This window comes from Gastrolobium bilobum, unplaced genomic scaffold, assembly GCF_033153095.1.
Source record: "Gastrolobium bilobum isolate Gb01-03AN ecotype WA unplaced genomic scaffold, APGP_CSIRO_Gbil_v1 utg28843, whole genome shotgun sequence".
Classification (NCBI taxonomy): Eukaryota; Viridiplantae; Streptophyta; class Magnoliopsida; order Fabales; family Fabaceae; genus Gastrolobium; species Gastrolobium bilobum.
In genome coordinates this window covers 1-14,822 of record NW_026896543.1, presented here as the reverse complement: position 1 = coordinate 14,822, position 14,822 = coordinate 1, and the positions used below count along the sequence as shown (strand labels likewise).

Sequence of the window (14,822 nt, the reverse complement as noted above, 5' to 3'; positions counted from 1 at the left end):
CTTCTCACTTGATCAAAACTATCTTTTGGCAAGTTTCCATCATTAGATGCTTCTTAATCTTTCTCTTGGATACATTCATTTCTTTTCTTAAGAAACTATTCATCTTCTTATATTTTAGGGTAACTAGTAATACTTAGTGTGCATGGTAGCTATATTCTTTACTAAATAACAAACATAGGCACTTTTTTATTTATATTATCGCAACATTTATCAGTGGTATAAAAAAAGTTTTGATGTTCTGAGTGAATCAAATTTAAAAAGAAAAAACTGTATTTTTTTTTATGTTTATTAACATACTTCACAAACTTTTGTAAAACAATATAATCAAATACTTTAAATTTTTTTTTTTTTTGGAAATACAAATACTTTAAATTTAATTTACCGTAAGAATTTTACCAAAAAAAAAAATTACCGTAAGAATAAAGTTTTTTTACTTGAATATGTGGATACATTATTAAAAAGTAATACGGTTGCGATAATCATTTTCTTAATGAGTTAACAAAATATATAATTAATTAGGGTTTAATACTTTTCCAAGCGCGGGTAATAACTTATCTCTTGTGATCAAAAGACGGACAGGTAATAACTTTACCTTTTGTGAGTCCAAAAGATGGTTTCGGTTTTGAGGTTAAAGAAAGATATTTTTGTATTTTTAATTTATTTTGAAATTATATTAATCTTTATTATTATAATTATTTTTCTTTGAATTCCAAATGATATGGTTATCACTTATGGGATTATAGGAGATAATTTTTATTTTCAGTAATCGAAGAAATATTAAACTTAATTAAATAAAGTAGGATTAACTCACGCCATTGTAAATTATAAAGAAATCAACGATTAAAATTTGGTGTAATATTTATTATTTTTATACTGATATAATTTGTTAAATAATAATACATGAAAAAGATTATACTTACAATCTTTTTTTTTTACAACCTCTTACAATCATATCTTAATACCGTTGATTTCTACCAATCAACGATTATCATTTATTGTGAATTAATAATTAATTAATGAGTTTAATTTGCGAAAACCATAACCGTTGATTGGCGGAAATCAACGGTGTTAAGATATGGTTGTAAGAGGTTGTAAAAAAAGAAGTTATAAGTATAATCTACCTCATAATACATTATTAAAAAATTTAAAACAATAAACATCTATTTAAAAATTATTAAAATTACTTAGGCAGTAATTCAACTTTTTTTCTTCTTCTTTAAATATCAAATATTGGATTTTATGTCCTTAAAATGTTAAATGTTGGTTGTTGTTTTTGTCAGCAAAAGACAAAGTGAGAATTTTAGCCAAAGAAGAAGATGAAGGTGCAACAGCGACACTGAGAGTGGAAGAAATGGAGATTGGTATGCTACCAATTTCAGCTTCAAAGAGAGGAAAGCTCTTAGCAGCTGGTTACACCACACTCGATGCCATTGCTTGCGCCTCCCCTTCTCACCTTGCTCGAGGTTTCAATTCAAAACCCTTTCATTTTCCCTGCATTTTGCTATTGGGGCATGTTTATATGTTAAAAAAAAAAAAAAAAATCATTTTTTTAATTGAATTTTGTTTTTTTTCCCACATACCCATTATTTCACTTGAATTCAGATATAGAAGTTTCTGAAAGTGAAGCTTCAGAAATTCTGAAATATGCAACCAGAACTAGTGCTTTGGACAGATCAAATGGAAGTCACAGTGCTGTTGTTGATGGTATGTGTTGGTTCTAATGATGCATAACTGCTTTTATTTTCAGTTTGTTATTTTGCTATTCTTTTAAGTATTGATCAAAATATTTATTTAGCTTTTATTTCATGTGTAAAAAGTGCATGCTCATTTAAAATTCCGGTGGTCTCGAATTCGGGTATAGAGCTGTCTTAAAAACTTGGTAGGGAGAGCTTTGGTGCCCTTGTGATAATGCTGGACTCGACCGGATTAATAGATTAATCAATGAACTGGTGGAGAAATTTCTAAAAAAAAAATTAAAAAGACCACACCAACTTTGCATACCTCCTCCTATAACTTTTTTTGGGGTCAAGTGGTAAGGACTACTATGGATTTGGTCAGCCTTTGCCTTTGACCATCAATTTGTGTTGAAGATAATGTTCCAAAGAGGTTAAGGGTAGGGAAAGCTCCCATCAATTGTGTGTGATCCTAGGTTATGCACTTAAAACTTAAAGGTACCGTACCAGATGAAGTTTCAATTTATGATATCAAGTTTTTAGAATCCGGGATGTATTGTATCTTAGAAACTGAGTTAATGGAAATTTTGGGCCAAAATCAATAGCTTTCATTTATTTAAATTTGGAGCTTCCTACCATGTGAATAATGCTGATGGGTAAGATTTATGACAAATGTTTAAGGACTCTACTATTGAATCCATGCTCCACCATGGCGAGCCAATTGACTCTACTAAACAATAGTTTATCCTTAGACGGGATGCAAAATTATATTTTACATATCATCTCATTCCCAAAAATACTCACTCCTCATGTGAGTATGAGAAGATTACTGATTGGCGAAGGTCAAGCAATAAGTGCTTTGATTACTTGATATGTGACCTTCTCTTACAATTGAAATACATGTGTATTGCATTCTTTTCGTATTATATGAATTAAATTCAATCCAGTATATTCTACAGAACATGATTCACTCAAGTTTGTGTCATGCAGGTGGTCAGACAGCTTGGGATATGCTCAATGAGGAAAAGTTTTCGTCTTGCATTACTACTTCTTGTGCGGATCTGGATAACATCCTTGGTGGAGGGATTAATTGTAAAGAAGTCACTGAAATTGGTTAGTGTCTGTTTTGGCTTCTCTTAATAGTATGAAACTCATAATCATGACTTCCAATTAAATATACATTACTTGTTTTTAAGCACAAATACTTAGCAGTTTTCTTCTTCCTCTCCTTTTTCCCTTTTCTGGGCTGCGAAATAATTCTTTCTTTATGTATTTAGGTGGAGTTCCAGGAATTGGTAAAACACAATTTGGGTATGCTTTGTCATCCCAATTTTCTACACCATGTTGTTCTTGTTTTTTTCATCCTAAATCGCTAAATATTTGAGTTATTTGTTATAGTGAGTGATGTTTACTTTTGCAGGATTCAACTTGCAGTAAATGTTCAGATTCCATTAGATTATGGTGGCCTAGGTGGGAAGGCAATATATATTGGTAAGAGCCTTAATCAGATTCTAATACTCATTCAGCATTTAAAGCAGGTCATTGATTATACTTCTTGTGCCTGTGAGATACTCAGACACAGAAGGAAGCTTTATGGTCGAACGTGTTCTACAAATTGCTGAAGCATGCATAGAAGACATGTCAGAATATAGCCACCACTTTCACAAGGATTCTCAAGCTTGTGAAGTTAAAATGCACCCTAATAGTATCTTGGACAACATATTCTATTTTCGCGTTTGCAGCTATACTGAGCAAATTGCTTTGGTGAATTACTTAGACAAATTCATCGCAGAACATAAAGATGTAAGTATGCTATTTAATCTCTTGAATTGATATTTTTTAGCAAACATATTGAGGATGATTCATGATTTCAATTGCCTTATTCCTTCCCATCATACATTGCCTTGGATTGTGGACAATGGAAGTACCCTTGCTTTTTAATCTATTGTTTTAGTGCATCTTAAGTATTCCACCGTGATCTTTTTTAATACATTATTATAGGTAAAGATCATCATTGTTGACAGTGTTACTTTCCACTTCCGCCAAGACTTTGATGATATGGCTCTCAGGACTCGATTACTTAGTGAAATGGCTTTGAAGATGATGAAACTTGCAAGAAAGTTCTGTTTGGCTGTAAGAATCAATTTATTCAGCTTGCCAGATGTGTTTTGTATTGAACTTAATCTTTGATTGCAGCCAAATCAGCTTCCTTGGCTTAATGTCCAGTCCTTTTTTGACTTCTTTTCCGTCGGGAGATTCTTTTTCGCCTCCTTGATTTTCAATTATCAATTTGATTTTCTTGCAGGTTGTTTTGTTGAATCAAGTAACAACCAAGCATATTGAAGGTTCAGTTCAATTGACCCTTGCTCTAGGTAAGTGTTATTTCAGCTTTCACATCTCACTTGGACTTTTACCTTTATGGCCAATATATATATATATTTTGGTCCCTTGATTAGATGGATTTTATTTATTTAAAGTTTGTTGTTTATAATTGTGAACAGGAGATAGCTGGTCTCATTCATGCACAAACAGGATCATCTTATTTTGGAATGGCAATGAACGACATGCGTTTATTGATAAGTCCCCTTCTCTTAAATCAGCATCAGCACCATATTCTGTGACTACTAGGGGGATCCGTAATTCTACTTCAAGCTGTAAACGAATCAAGATGATGTGAGTTTTGGTTTGGTTCTATATATGTAAGGTTCAGCAAATAAGAGTGTATCTATGTGGTACGCTTAACTCACAAAAATTCAAAGCTTATTTGCTCACATTAGAAACAAACTTATTTTGGAAGAATTTTTTCTTGGTTTTATATTACTATGGAAGAACTATTACTATACACACTGATTAGCCCCACTGAATTCACTTACTGAATTATATGCCTTTTATTTTTCTAATAAGATTGTAAATATGATAAGAGAGTCAGCATGGAAAAGTGGTAAAACTGTTGTTCAATGACTAAAAGGTGGCATGTTCAAATTTGGGAAACAATCTCTTTGCAAATATGCAAGGTAAGATTGCGTATAAAGATTATTTTCACCACACCCTCCCTAGTCGGGATTTGAGGAGTGGTTTTAAGCACAAAGCACTACAAGGGATGTTACCTTTGGGATATATCCATTGATTATCCGACTTTTTCAAGATCATTTTCTCCATTTACAAGGCTCAAACTCGAGACCTCTTGTCAAGAAGAACAAATTTCTTGCCACTTGAACCAATAATTGTGGCAGGGTTGGTACCTTTGAGTTGGAAAAATATTGCTGGTGATCGCTCTTATATCATTCATATGCATCAAAAAAAAAAAAAATGAAAAGATTACATGTGGAAAAATGAAAATTAATTATTGATCAAGATATCATGATATGTCACTCACTTTTATTTTTATTTATTTTTGTTTTTACTTTGGTACAGGAATATTTCCTCCCCTTGAAAAAGGGACATATCAGATCCTACTTGATTTTGACCTATTCTATTTATGATGTGAAACTGGCTTAGGGAATTGGGGGTTCCAATATTCAACTAAATCATTTCCCCCTTTTTTTCGAAAGGGCAAAAATTTAGAATTGCTGATGTCAACCTGAGTGCATAAAAAATATCAAAGTCTCAAATTCTGGAGTCGCATTAAATAAAAAAATAAAAAAATCCTATCAAAATAACCCCTCGGCTCATCAAGAATGATATGATGGTCCAAAGTCTATCCTTTTGTATTCAATTCAAATATATCAAGCATAATGTATGTTTGGTATTCAATTCTTGTAAACTAAAGAATGTATTGTAGAAGAAAAAGCATTTAATTATGAATGCTGATTGAAAAATTAAAGGACAAGATTTTAACAACTTTATAGCTTTTATGTACATATATTTTGTTACAATCTAAATCATGGTCATAAAGAACACTCTTAAATCAAATTAATTATGAAACCAAATAAATTACCATCAATTATTTTTTTATATCTGCCTTACAATTCGATAGCTCAAACTATCTCATATATTTCGTAACAGCAAATAGCACATCCTGTGATAATTATGCTTTCACAGTAACGTTGCAGCACATAAGGACATTTCAAATCACTATAATAACACTATTATATTTGAAGGTTATATTTACAAATTTTTTGTTCACAAACTCTTACAAACTGTATTATGTCTCCGGTAAGACACTTTTTAGTAGAGTGTTACCAATAAGATATAGTGTAGTTTGTAAAAAAAAAAAAAAAATTGTCAATATAACTCTAATCATGTAAAAATATTTCAAAAATCAAAGTGTTGAAGAATTGGTAGATGTTGACATTGCAGCCCGCGAAGGGCTTAATAATAAAATGTCTTTGAACTTGATGCATTAAGTGTGAAGTTTATATTCCTATTTAATAATGTATCAACACATCATTAAAAAAGATAAAAATTTTAAATAAAGATTCTAATAGTTATTTTTTTTAATAATTTAACATTAGATTTAATAATTAATATATATATATATATATATAAGAAAAACTTTATATTTATGTACTTTAAAATTAAATGTTAAGAAAATAGAAACCAGAATTCTATGATGATGTCATAGTTTAATCTTTGATCCTATGTAATAAATCTTTAGTACTACTGCTGTACCAAAGATTCAGTACATCTCACCAATGAAAATATTACATCTTAGCTAAAATTCTGTTTTTTCTATCAGATTTTTTCTCTCTCCTCTGATGTGTAATACTCTCATTGATGAGATGCACTGAATCTAGGTACAGTAGTACCAAAAATTTATTCGATATCATACGTCGAGTGTGGACCAAAGGCTGCTGAGTGGGACAAGCTATATATATTTTGGTGATGATGTATTTGTAGTGCATTAATTAATTCTATTATAGTATGCATAAATTGAATTCTGAACGACATTCACTGGCCTTTCCAGATTCCACGATCGAGGAAGAAGGTTAAGTGTGAACATTACCTTGTCTTAAAATAAAAGCAAATAAATTATTGATTTTCACCAACCCTTTCACCAAACAATACCGGTTACCAAACATTTTTTTAGAGGGCGTTGGGTTTATGATAAAAATTTTGAATACTAGAAAAATATAATTACTAAAAAAATAATAGAAAAGTAAGTTTAGTAGAAAAATATAAAAGAATAAATTATTTGGTTGAAAAAAATTTTATCGAAAAAATTAGATAAAATTTATAAAGTTTATGTTTGGTTGGAGGTAAAATATTGATGAAAAAATGAGTTGCAATTACCAAAACAACCCTTTTTATAAAATTTTTGAATCACCAAATAACTTTTTACTCATAATATTGAAAAATGAGCTGTTAGTCTGTAATTAAATTTGGTAGTAGATATCACTTTCTGCAATTATATTAGGTGAGGGTACGTTCGTGAGAAAATTGTTACTTTTTGGAACATTTAGCTAGACAACTCAAAATACCTGCTCTAAAGTGAGATTGTGTTACATGTCTATTTGGTGCAATTTACATGCAAATATGGATGGCTGGATAAAATAATTTTGGTAGGAAAATATTGTAATATGTTTAACCAAATATGGTATAAGGAGATTCTCAAATTGGCAATGTCTATCTATCTTAGGAGATAGATCGTACCAAACACAACTTAGGTTTTCAAAAACACATATAATAATAAAATATTTTCCTCCCCTTTTACGTGATCATATCAAGTGAGAAGATTTTACTTATTTATTTATAGATCAATAATCATTAGAAAAAAATTCATAAAATGAAAAAGCAAAAATTGTTACTTTGATTATTAACCATTAAACCATGAATAAATGATTGAGATAATTCATATGATATGATCATGTGAAAAAAAATACATGAGAAGATATTTTGATGAAGAATTGTTTTGAATTATTTTTCTTTTATCAGACAATTTGTGTTGAAATAGGAACTCAATTTGACACCAGTGTTTGTGTTTTGCAGAGTGAAAATGCAAGAGAATATTTGTCATTTGACTTTCATGAATTATGGACTCAATAGGGTAGCTTCTATTAGATCACTTGTCCTCATATTTTGTAATAAAATGGTATGGCTGAACGCAAAAATCAACACATAATTGAAACATTGAGAACTTTACTATTGTATATGATTTTTCCTCTTCACTTCAGGGAGTTGATGTTCTCACATCATGTCATCTTATAAACTGCATGTCTTCCTTTGTATTAGATAATGAAGTTCCCCATCGTAGGTCGTCCTTGATGCTCCTGTGTATCTTCTGCCTCCTCAGTCCTCACATGTTTTGTTGTATGTGTTTTGTTTGTATTTTATTCTAGGAAAAGATAAGCTCATAGCCAAAGCTTTCAAGGAATTTTTTTTTTTAACACAACCGTGCTATTGAGTATTCAGTGGGATGATGATAGTATAATATAAAGAACCAATTCAACCCAAAAGCTTAAGCTGTTCGGTGAGGTTACATTAATGGTTTTTATATATCTCAACACGTCCTCTCACACGAGAGCCCACTGGCTTGAAGGGTGGACAATGCACAGGCCCACCTACCTGTGCAACAAAGAAATTTCACTTGAAAGAAAGTGGGGGACGGCGAGGATCGAACCCGAGACACGATGCTCTGATACCATGTAAAGAACCAATTCAACCCAAAAGCTTAAGCTGTTAGGTGAGGTTACATTAATGGTTTTTATATATCTCAACATATAACTATATATTCTGTGAGTACATCATAATCACAATATTAAAGTTATATTTTTTCTCTCTCTTCAAAAGTTGTCATGTGGAAAGAATTTTTTTTTTAATATTATAATTATATATTCTTCTTCAAAATACAGAGTATACGGTTTTTTTTTTTTTTTTTTTTTTTGGTACATTGCTAGGAGGTATCCCCATTCAACTTTCTCCGGGCACCATGCCCTCGGGGTACGGCCCGTTTGGGCTAGCCCCTCATTGTAACAGTAGGTGCACTAAGCTTCTCAACCGGAGAAAGGACGAGACTAATCCCCCAACCGAAGATTTTTTGGCTTATCCTCTGGCCCCCAAAGATTTTCCAAGAAATTGCTTGAAGCAGGGTTTGATCCCTGCACCAAGCAATCCCTTGAGAGCTCAGCTGCCAACTGAGCTACCCTTGGGGGTTAATTATTTTTATTTTTAAAAAGGATATCATTGTTATGTTCCGCACTTCCTACATTGAATCCTCTAAGCTGATGTTAATTTTTAAATTAGTAACATTTTTTCACCTTCAATCATGTCTCTAAGGTTGGGATATTTTTTTTAATATTATGGCCTACGTATATACTGAACTCAATGCATCCATTTACTAAATGAGAAAATTTTAAAGGGACAAAGAGAGGAATATAAAATTTTTTTATCCATTTTAATAAGTGAGTGTACCAAGTTCAGTATATTGAGTGTACAAAAATCTGGAACAGTGACCATTTTGCTATTGTTGGTCAAAAAAATTATCAGACTGTCACGTCAACAGTAACTTTTGCCAAAATGACACGCGACATATTTCGCTACACTGTGTAGCGAAATATGTGTACAAATAATTCGCTACACAGTGTAGCGAAATATGTCACGTCAGAACCAAAAATGCCACGTGTCAAAATTGTAGAAATTCGCTACCCTATGTAGCGAATTTCTTCAATTTTGACACATGGCATGTTTAATTTTGAGCAGTCTGACGTGACATATTTTGCTACACTGTGTAGCGAATTATTTGCACATATTTCGCTACACAGTGTAGCGAAATATGCCACGTGACATTTGACAAAATTTACTGTTGACGTGACAGTCTGGTAATTTTTTTGGCCACAGTGACACTTTGGTCACTGTTCCCAAAAATTTGCTCATAAAAAATCTATAAGGTTACAGTAATACCTACAACGGACCAATAGAAATAGAAAAACTAGGCTGAAAAGTTTAAGAAAAAAAAAATTTAATATTATAATTATATACTTCAAAAATTACATAATTATAATACCACCGTAACGACCATCGATGTGCCATGATGGTCCTGAAAATGCGATCCTAAGGTTGACACCATCATACCTATTCATTTTTACGATCCTCCTTCTACACATGACTTTGGTCTTGGGGTTGGCGTCTACCATCTCGTCCCCTAATCACTTAGGGGCCGTTTGGTACTCGGATAATTTTTGCATCCCTGGGAAAGTGCTATCTGGATTTTGCAATAGCTATGTTTGGCAAGACAAAAATGATAAATATCCCCGGCAACAAGTTTATCCGTTATTTGCGTTTCATGTATGATTTGTATCGAAAGAATGGAAACATGTTGTCCAACTCAAAAACGACTTTCGTGTTTGCCCGGGGAAGTGAAATGTGAACCGCGAATGCAAATACGAAAATAACCCTCAGTTTTGTACGATTTGTGCACTGATGATGAATCTGATTTGACTGGTTGGTGGTGGGATAAAAGGCGTGTGGAAAATTGGCGCGAAAGAGCCTTATGTCTGCCATTTCTCCCTCCATTTCCTATCCGCGCAAGTGAGGAGGAAGAAGCTGATTCCTTGCATGTGACTTCTGTTGTCGGTATGACTCTTCCCTTGTATGACACTTGCCTTCTATTTAGTCTTCCAGCTAATTTCTTCTTTCATATCTGCAGTCCGGGTGCTAGAACGTGTTGAAGGAAATCGTTTTTTTGTTCAACCAAAGTCACTTCCATTTTTGCTGAGGTCGGTCATACTCTGTTTTGGACTTTATTTGTCCATATTTGGGTTGTGAGGGAAAACTAATTTTTTTTGGATCTTTGTTTTTTTTATACACGTGTTCATGTGTAGCTTATGTGTTGTGGTCATCTTAGACCCAGCACAACTTCGAGTCATATGCGATCAGTGATGCTATATTGTGCTTGTTTGGAAATAATATTAAGACTCCCAAATGATGTGTAGATATTTGATGTGGTCCGATCCTGCATGCATGTTACAGGGTAGAATATATATGTAAGTTTGACTATGATTTAGGTTTGCCTTAGGTGTGAAAGCATTTATTTCATTCGTCTAACCTGCCCATGGTTGCAATGAGTCCAGTAATGTGTGTTGTTTTAAATGAAGTTGTGATTATCAAATTGAAAGGACAAAAAACACTGATAGCATATTTTGATTTCTCATATATAATATTGTTCATTCATCTACTTTTCGCTCCAAGCAAACTTGATAATGAAAAAAATAAAAAACCTAGGGAGTAAAAAAATCTGTAAAGATATATATTTAAAAAAAATATAAAAAATAGGAAGTAGTAGGATCATCTCAATTTTTCCCCCATCGTTTTTCCTTCCTCAGTCATACTAAAGAATGAAAGACAGAGATTGGAAGGTGAATGAGTTTTTTAATCAGTCGAGTTCTACTTTCCTAGTTACGTTACCTTTTATTCCAATATATTAACCAAAATTGTCATGACAAAAACTCTGGTTTTGTTTTCTGAGTGAACTTCCAAGATTCCCACTGGCCCTGGTTTTGTTTTCTGTGTGTTGTTTTAAATGAAGCTGTCTTGGTGGAGCATGTGAGGTATGTTGTATGCAGTCATCCATATATTGGAATGCTCATTACATGTAATTGCAAATAAATTTTTAGCATTAAGCAGTAGCATGTGAGTTGTGTTGTAAACTGTTATGTTATGGATTTAACATAACATGTAATTGCAAAATAATTTTTGACTAAATGTGAAATTCGAAATTGAGAAGGGATAGGATAAATGAATTTATAAAAATTGTGGCAGCATGCATTTACAAACTAGTACATGAGTTGAACATGTGTTAACATATATCTACCTCATTATTTGCACTGAACCAGATTACAATCCTTGTCCTATATTTGAGCAATATGACTGATTGTGTTGTGATGCTTTGAATCCCGTTCATCATCGTTGGATTAATGTTAATTACTCTTGGCTGTGTTGTGTTAGATTGAGGAGATGAACACAGCAATGGCGTTGAGTGTCATTATTGTTATCATTTGTCATTTGCAAAATTTGAATCACTGAACTATGTTATTATTGAGAATTTATGGTGTAATATTAGCTCACATTGAAAGAAGGAAAAGGAAAATGAGGAGATTGAAGTGGGATTTTTGCAGAAGGGTGCCTACGAGGGAAATGAATCTGCATATAATAGTGTATATTACTGACACCGCTTGTATTGAGAATACAAGGATGGATAGGAGAAACTTTCATAGTTTGTGTGATATGTTGAAAACTATTGGGATGCTTCAACCGACGAGGCACATGGGGGTAGAAGAGCAGGTTGCAATCTTCCTTTATATTTTGGCTCATGATGTGAAGAATCGAGTTATTAAAAGACAGTTTATGAGGTCAGGTGAGACAATAAGTAGACAATTCAACAAGGTGTTGCTGTCTGTTTTAAGGTGTCACACCGTACTGCTTAAACGGCCTGATCCCATCCTACAAAACTCAACTGATGATAGATGGAAGTGGTTCAAGGTACTTGTAAAAATTTACACTATGTTTTCCGCATAATTCACAAAGGTCATTCTCTCTTTTATATTGACTTGTTTTATTTGTTTGTTTTGTTGGGTTGATAGAATTGCCTTGGAGCTTTGGACGGGACGCACATCAAGGTTAATCCATTACAAGCTGATAAGGCAAGATACCGCAGTAGGAAGGGTGAAATTGCGACAAACGTTTTGGGTGTCTTCTCGCAGGATTGCCAATTTATTTACGTGTTGCATGGATGGGAGGGATCAGCTGCGGATTCAAAGGTGCTCAGAGACGCTATCTCTCGTGGAAATGGGTTAAGGGTCCAGAAAGGTAACTACAGAACATCACACACATTCTTCGCAGAGAGACATATCATTTATACTACAGTCCCACAGTGTTCCTCACAAATAACTACTGTTGTCATAGGTTTCTATTATTTGGCCGATGCCGGTTATATGAATGGGGAAGGATTCCTAACACCTTATAGAGGGCAAAGATACCATCTGAGTGAGTGGAGACATGGGGCACAACCAACGACACCGCAAGAATTTTTTAACATGAAACACTCCCAGGCTAGGAATGTGATTGAAAGATGCTTTAGGTTGTTGAAGGGTCGTTGGGCCATTGTCAGGTCAAAGTCTTTTTATCCGGTGAAAACGCAGTGCCGCATAATCACTGCTTGCTACCTGCTTCATAATCATATTAGGAATGAGATGCCTATTGACCCTTTAGAGGATAATACTGTGGACATGGCTGAAGCTGCAGACAACTTCGAAGGACAGAACTTGATAACTCATGTTGAGTCATCAAATGCTTGGACAAGGTGGAGGGATGATTTGGCCCAACAGATGTTTGATACATGGAGGAATGGTGTTTGATTTGGTTTAGGACTTTGTGTGATTTATAATGTTGTTGTGTTTTGGTTACATCGACTTAGTTTCATTTCATAACATTTGTGTGATTGTACTGAACTCTTTCTTTTTCTATGTGAGGCTATGTAATAGATACTATATATGTCAGTTTGGTAATGTTGATTTATGTAATCTGTTTGTAACTGATTGTCTATTGATTATAGTATACAAACAACATATGTTTTTCTTAACACCTTATGCAGATGGCTGACAAGGATTCCCAATCGAGCAAGCAGATTAATCACACGTGGACATCAGAAGAGGACATGGTGCTTGTTGATTGTCTTGTTGAGTCCGGTTTAGCATGGAAGGGTGAGAATGGTTTCAGGCCCGGATTTCCCAATCACTTAGAGAAGCTGATGCATGCTAAAATTCCTGGATGTACATTTAAGGGCACTCCACACATTACGTCTAGAATCAAGCACCTAAAGAAGCACTACAATGCCATTGCTGAGATGATGGGTCCGAATGGGGGAAGTGGTTTCGGGTGGAATGATAGGGACAAAATGATTGGCGTGGAGAAGCAAATTTACATGGACTGGATTAAGGTAAAACTCATTATTGGGAACAGAAAAATTATCATATTGTATTGCATTTTCTTTGTTATAATTTACTGTTCTAATGACACACTGAATTGTATTATCCTTGCACACTCACCCTAATGCCAAGGGTCTCTACAAAAAACCATTTCCATACTATGACGCATTGGGACCGATTTTTGGAAAGGACATGGCAAATGGAGAGTATGCCGAGGGTCCAGAGGATGCAGTCCACAATATGGACAATGAGGCAATTGGTATGGCTGAAAGTGGGACTGTCGTGGAAGAAATTTATGATCTATTTGAAGACAACACAATCTCACCGAATTGGGAACCTCCACTCCCTGACACTGCAACTGAAGAAGCCACACAAACTTCTCCTGTGTCAATTTCTGTTGCAAAAAAGGGTAAGAAGAGAGGAAGGAATGAGGAAGCTTTGGCTAGTGAGGTATCTGTTGCAATTAAAGATCTTTGTAATGATTATAAAACCACAAATGACAAAATTGACAGGTTGATTACATGCTTTGAACACCAAGGTGAGGGTTCAAGCAAAAAAACTTCTGTTGTCCAAGAATTGAAGAAATTTGAAATATTGACAGTTGAACAGAGGGTTAACCTTGCCATGATTATGCATAAGGATCCCACTATATTGGAAATTTTTTTGGAAGGTGGTGAAGAAGAAAAACAGTTTGTGGTGGCATCCTTATTGAGTAAAAGGTGAGAGTGTGAGTACTTCACTTTTTTGAGAACCCCTGGTTATATGGGTTGTGTTCACTACTTTTGAATGTCATTTACTATCTATGTCTGTGTCATGAGACATCTAGGCTGCTGTCACATGTTTTATAAGTCAGCCACATTATGCATATTTTGAAGACCTCTAATAGAGGACAAATGCTTTCATGAAATGGGTTTTTTGAGATTAACCTTGCAATGTTAACGAAACAGATTTAAGCCTGCAATGGTGTTTATATATGGTTTAGCAGGTATGTATTTATTAAATGGTGGGGCATGTGTGATATATATTTCACAGTCATTTATACATGTTGATAAAAATTTCATGGTTTGTGATTTGTGTAAAGCATAACAGGTGTTGAACTATGCTGGCACGCTCAAGCTTACGTACCTAGGGAGGTGCTGCAAGATTCAAGTTTGTGAAGGTTAAGCAAAGGTTCATCATGTGAAAGATTGCTGAGGACATGATGATTTGGTTTTATATTGTATACATTGTTTTGTACAGATGTATATGTCATAAAGTACTTCTTTCAGTGAGGCCTTTAGGCAGGTTA

At 33.8% G+C, this 14,822-nt stretch overlaps 2 protein-coding genes across 2 annotated transcripts; both read left to right on the top strand.

Annotated features, from left to right (window-relative positions):
- The first annotated feature begins 1,180 nt into the window (after window positions 1-1,180).
- Window positions 1,181-4,527, top strand: LOC133300394 (DNA repair protein RAD51 homolog 3). The gene is made up of 9 exons (XM_061499925.1): window positions 1,181-1,463; window positions 1,603-1,704; window positions 2,664-2,786; window positions 2,951-2,984; window positions 3,094-3,164; window positions 3,250-3,476; window positions 3,675-3,806; window positions 3,979-4,045; window positions 4,175-4,527. Exons 1-9 carry the CDS (start codon window positions 1,352-1,354, stop codon window positions 4,348-4,350), a joined length of 1,044 nt encoding a protein of 347 aa, XP_061355909.1. The 5' UTR covers window positions 1,181-1,351; the 3' UTR covers window positions 4,351-4,527.
- Window positions 4,528-11,801: 7,274 nt separating this feature from the next.
- Window positions 11,802-14,253, top strand: LOC133300387 (uncharacterized; the record flags this gene model as incomplete). The annotated part of the gene is made up of 5 exons (XM_061499918.1): window positions 11,802-12,089; window positions 12,191-12,416; window positions 12,513-12,958; window positions 13,201-13,545; window positions 13,667-14,253. Coding segments are annotated over exons 1-5 (1,892 nt in total), but the record flags the coding sequence as incomplete, so codon positions are not given.
- Between the last annotated feature and the right edge of the window lie 569 nt (window positions 14,254-14,822).